A 4,003-nucleotide genomic window follows, 5' to 3' on the forward strand; every position below is an offset into this window, starting at 1 on the left:
TGTTTGTCTTTATGCATCAGCACTTTTCACCAACATCTTATCACCATCACGTTTTACCAGATAGTTGACCCTGCTTGCAGCTTTCTGTCGGTCAGAGGGCGGATCCACTGTGCACAGCGATGGTGCTGAAGCAAGCCTGGGACCACAGTGAACTCACCGGTTGGCTTAATCTCTGCTCCACCTACCTGACTCTCTGCATTCACACCTAGGCAGAGACACCAGGCTCATTCACCATGAACAACTCTGTGGCGAGTGAACAGCTGCCGAGAATTCAGTGAATCAGGAAAAGTCCGTTGAAGTCAGGTAAGAAAACAAAACCCAATTTCTACTTTTTAATTCAGTTCACTAAAAGCAGTTTTGATACGAATGTTTTTGAAAAATGTATTTGTATGCACCTTCTGTACTTGTCCTGTCTAGGCATTATAATACTGCCACCGCCGTGTTTGGTAGAAGTCTTTGGAGTAATCACAGTGTAACTAAGCACATAAGCACCCAGTTAAAAAACATTTATGATTTAATATTTCTTCATTTGGACATTTTTTATCTCCCCACAGTAAAAATACCAACCACATTGAAAACACATTTTTGGGATTACAAAAAAGTTTTAAGAAAGTTTTTTCTATCGAAGTTCGTTTATAAAGAGCTTTACAAAGTGGCTTACATTAAAAACAACACCAAAGACATCACAAAGCGACATTAGACCATGAAACATTTAATGAAAATGTAACGTAAACGCGACCGCCAAACCAGACGCTGGTTCTCTCGGTGTTGTAGTTCCTCTGCAAACTAAAACCCCTTTTATTTGTTTTCAGCTGAATGGCGAGACGCTGCTGCCGCTTGCGTCGTCTGCTGATCTGCTTGTGTACGCCGTTCTTCTTGGTGATCTCTCTGTACATCTTTCTCGCTGTCAAGATAACCATGGACATGCAGAGCATGAGCACTCAACAGGCGGTCGTCCACCCAACCCAGGAAAAGCCTTTTTTTGTGGCAACTGGTATTTTAAACACTGACAGAAATCACTTAGTCCCCAAAAGTTTCTGGGGTGAAAACCTGCAAATGAACGGCCTTTGGAACAAGCTCCAGCAATGCGCTGACAACCATTTCAACGGCATTCTCTACCCCAAAAAAGCCAAGGATGTATCAAAAAGGGAAATATTTGATGATAACTTACTGGAGCAAACTTTCACTCACATAATTAGCAGGGAAAAAAGGAACAACTCTGAGAAGCTACCAGATGAGATGCAGGATTTTATAAATAACATGCTAAAGAGGGACTATCCGATACTCATCCAGCCAAATGGAATGTGTGGAGCTCAAGCGAAGCGTGAAATAGCGCCCCCTCTGATTCTCCTGGCCATCAAGACAACAGAACTGAACTTTAAGAACCGACAAGCCATTAGAAGGACTTGGGGACGGGCTGGATGGGTGAAGGGACAGAGGATTAACAGCAGCGATGAAGAGCCAGCTGGAGGATACGTCCGAAGGGTGTTCTTACTTGGCAGAGAAAGCTCAGCTGAAATGGGCATAGACCTGTCTGAAGTCCTGAGGAGAGAGAATAAACTGTATGGAGACATTCTGCAGTGGGACTTCAGCGACACGTTTTTCAACCTCACTCTGAAGGACGTGCTCTTCTGGAGCTGGTTCTCCCAACACTGCGGTCAGGCCGTCTTCGTTTTGAAGGGAGACGACGACGTCCTTGTCAACACCCCAAAGCTGATCACCTACCTCCACCAGCAGCTGAATAAGTCGCAAAACAACAATTTAGAAGAATTTATGGTTGGAGACGTGATTGAAGCCGGCCACCCCAACCGAGAGCTGACGTCCAAGTACTTTATCCCTGAGAGCTTCTACAAGGGGCTCTACCCCACGTACGCAGGCGGAGGAGGAGTGGTGTACTCCGGCCTGTTGGCCCGACGCCTACACAACGTGTCTAAAGCTGTTCACCTGTTCCCCATTGATGATGTGTACGTAGGAATGTGCATGAGACGACTTAACATCCACCCCCTCCACCACTCTGCCTTCCTCACGCTGAGCTTTCTGGAAGAAGAAGAGCAGTGTGCATACCACTCCATCCTGTTGGTCCACAAACGCAGCCCTAAACAGCTCGTTAAGTTGTGGGCCGACATGAAGAAGACACAAAAACAATGTGAAGACGTTCCTCTGAGGGCTGCGGAGAAAGAAGAAGAATAAAACGTAGAGAACCTCCTGAAACCCGACCGTGACCGAGGTTTAACGGCAGCGTTTGACCTGATCTCAGAGCTAGGTCAGTGATGCTGCAGTAGTGCCACCTCTGTGTTGTCCGCTTTTACGATTTCATCACTGCGGAAAGATGTTCATCAGCACAGTAATAGCAATGCAACAACACACCCGTCTGTAGAGGATTACGGGACCTTAGCAGACTGGGCCCTACTTTTCCTGTACAAACGCGTTTCTTGTAGACATTTTAGTAACAGGCGTGTTTATTAGACTGCCGCACATTTATCGTTGCAGCTACAGAAGACTGAGCTCAGTTGTCCTCCTCGTACTCTGATCTTCATTTGTCACTGGAGCAATGATAAACTGAGTTCCAGTTAGTGGATGCGGGTTTTCAGGAAGATGGAAACCCAGAAAAATCCCCGTTATTCAGCCACACCGACGATCTGCTTCGTTTTGGCTCGTTGGACTCATGTTTACAGCTGGGTCTGAGACTTCACCGAGCCACTTGTGTTATAACTGAAATGAAGAAACCGTTCGTGTTCAGTTGAGTCAGCTATAACTGGGTTGTGTGGAAGTTAGTTTGTGGAAACCATGAAACTGTTACTCCTGAGATCTGCTCAAAGCTTGGGAGATATTTAAAAAATGACTTATTTAAAAAAAACACTCTACCCCGACCTTAGGGCCTGACGCTCTGTTCTTTTTATTCAGCTTTTTATTTAATTTTGTGTTATGTTCTTTTGGATTTGACTCCTTTTATTATCCGTCCTTGTTTCTGTGCTGTTTGTCTCTGATTTGATTATTTTGACATTTGCTAAGCGGCACTTTGGTGCAGCTCTGACTTGTTACTGTAACGGTTTTACTGTTGTCAGCTGGCCTAAATGGCAATGTTTTATACTATTTATTAATAAAATAACCTGACAGTAATGACTGTGTTCATTTTGCCTTTTTAAAACCATTTTTTGATGTTTGCAAGAGGGAAAAAAACATTTGGCTTCGCATCACGAGTCACTTAAAGGTGTCTGACTGGAGTAAGACGGCCTCATTTCAAATGTGTTGTAAGAGTGACGAGTTTTTCCTGATCTAGCAATAACAACACACACACACACACACACACACACACACACACACACACACACACACACACACACACACACACACACACAGTTCTAGTCTTGACCTTTAGCAGCCTAACCCTGTGATGCATGAATTATGAAATCTTCAACCATGATTTTTTTAACAGCTTTTTCATTCATATTTGGGTGTGAATGAAACAAATTTCAACAAATATTTTTTGTAAAATTTTATAATTTACAAATAATTTATTACATGTCCACTTCAGTGGACAGCGTGCGTTCTGATCATGAAATATGTTGGCTTGGCTCACTGAAGTCCAAATGGAGGGGCTCAAATGCAATAAAGTCTTCAACAGCTGTGCTTAATAGCAAAAACAAATAAATAACAATTTTGAGTACCTGTCCACTGTAGCGACCGTTATGCATCAAAGGGCTAAAGTAAGCAAGTGGTGGTACAGTTGTTAGCACTGTTGCCTTGCAGCAAGAAGGTTGCAGGTTCAATACCCGGCTGCAGCCTTTCTGCGTGGAGTTGCGTGTTCTCCCCATGCATGCGTGGGTTTCCCCCACAGATCACAACATGCCCTACAGGTTAACAGTTGTACGTCGCTTTGGATAAAAGCGTCTGCCAAACAAACAAACATGAGTAAAGCTTTTGTTGTCATCCCATCCAGATGAAGCATCGTCCTCCAAAACCCCGGCTGCAAACGGTTGGGCAGCCTTGTTAATCTTCGTGA

The 4,003-nt window shown here is 44.1% G+C and overlaps 1 protein-coding gene across 1 annotated transcript; it reads left to right on the forward strand.

Moving 5' to 3' along the window:
• Window positions 1-3,120, forward strand: LOC107381105 (N-acetyllactosaminide beta-1,3-N-acetylglucosaminyltransferase 2). The gene is made up of 2 exons (XM_015952676.3): window positions 1-303; window positions 813-3,120. Exon 2 carries the CDS (start codon window positions 817-819, stop codon window positions 2,188-2,190), a length of 1,374 nt encoding a protein of 457 aa, XP_015808162.1. The 5' UTR covers window positions 1-303; window positions 813-816; the 3' UTR covers window positions 2,191-3,120.
• Window positions 3,121-4,003: the final 883 nt, after the last annotated feature.

Source organism: Nothobranchius furzeri, chromosome 1 (genome assembly GCF_043380555.1).
Source record: "Nothobranchius furzeri strain GRZ-AD chromosome 1, NfurGRZ-RIMD1, whole genome shotgun sequence".
Classification (NCBI taxonomy): domain Eukaryota; kingdom Metazoa; phylum Chordata; class Actinopteri; order Cyprinodontiformes; family Nothobranchiidae; genus Nothobranchius; species Nothobranchius furzeri.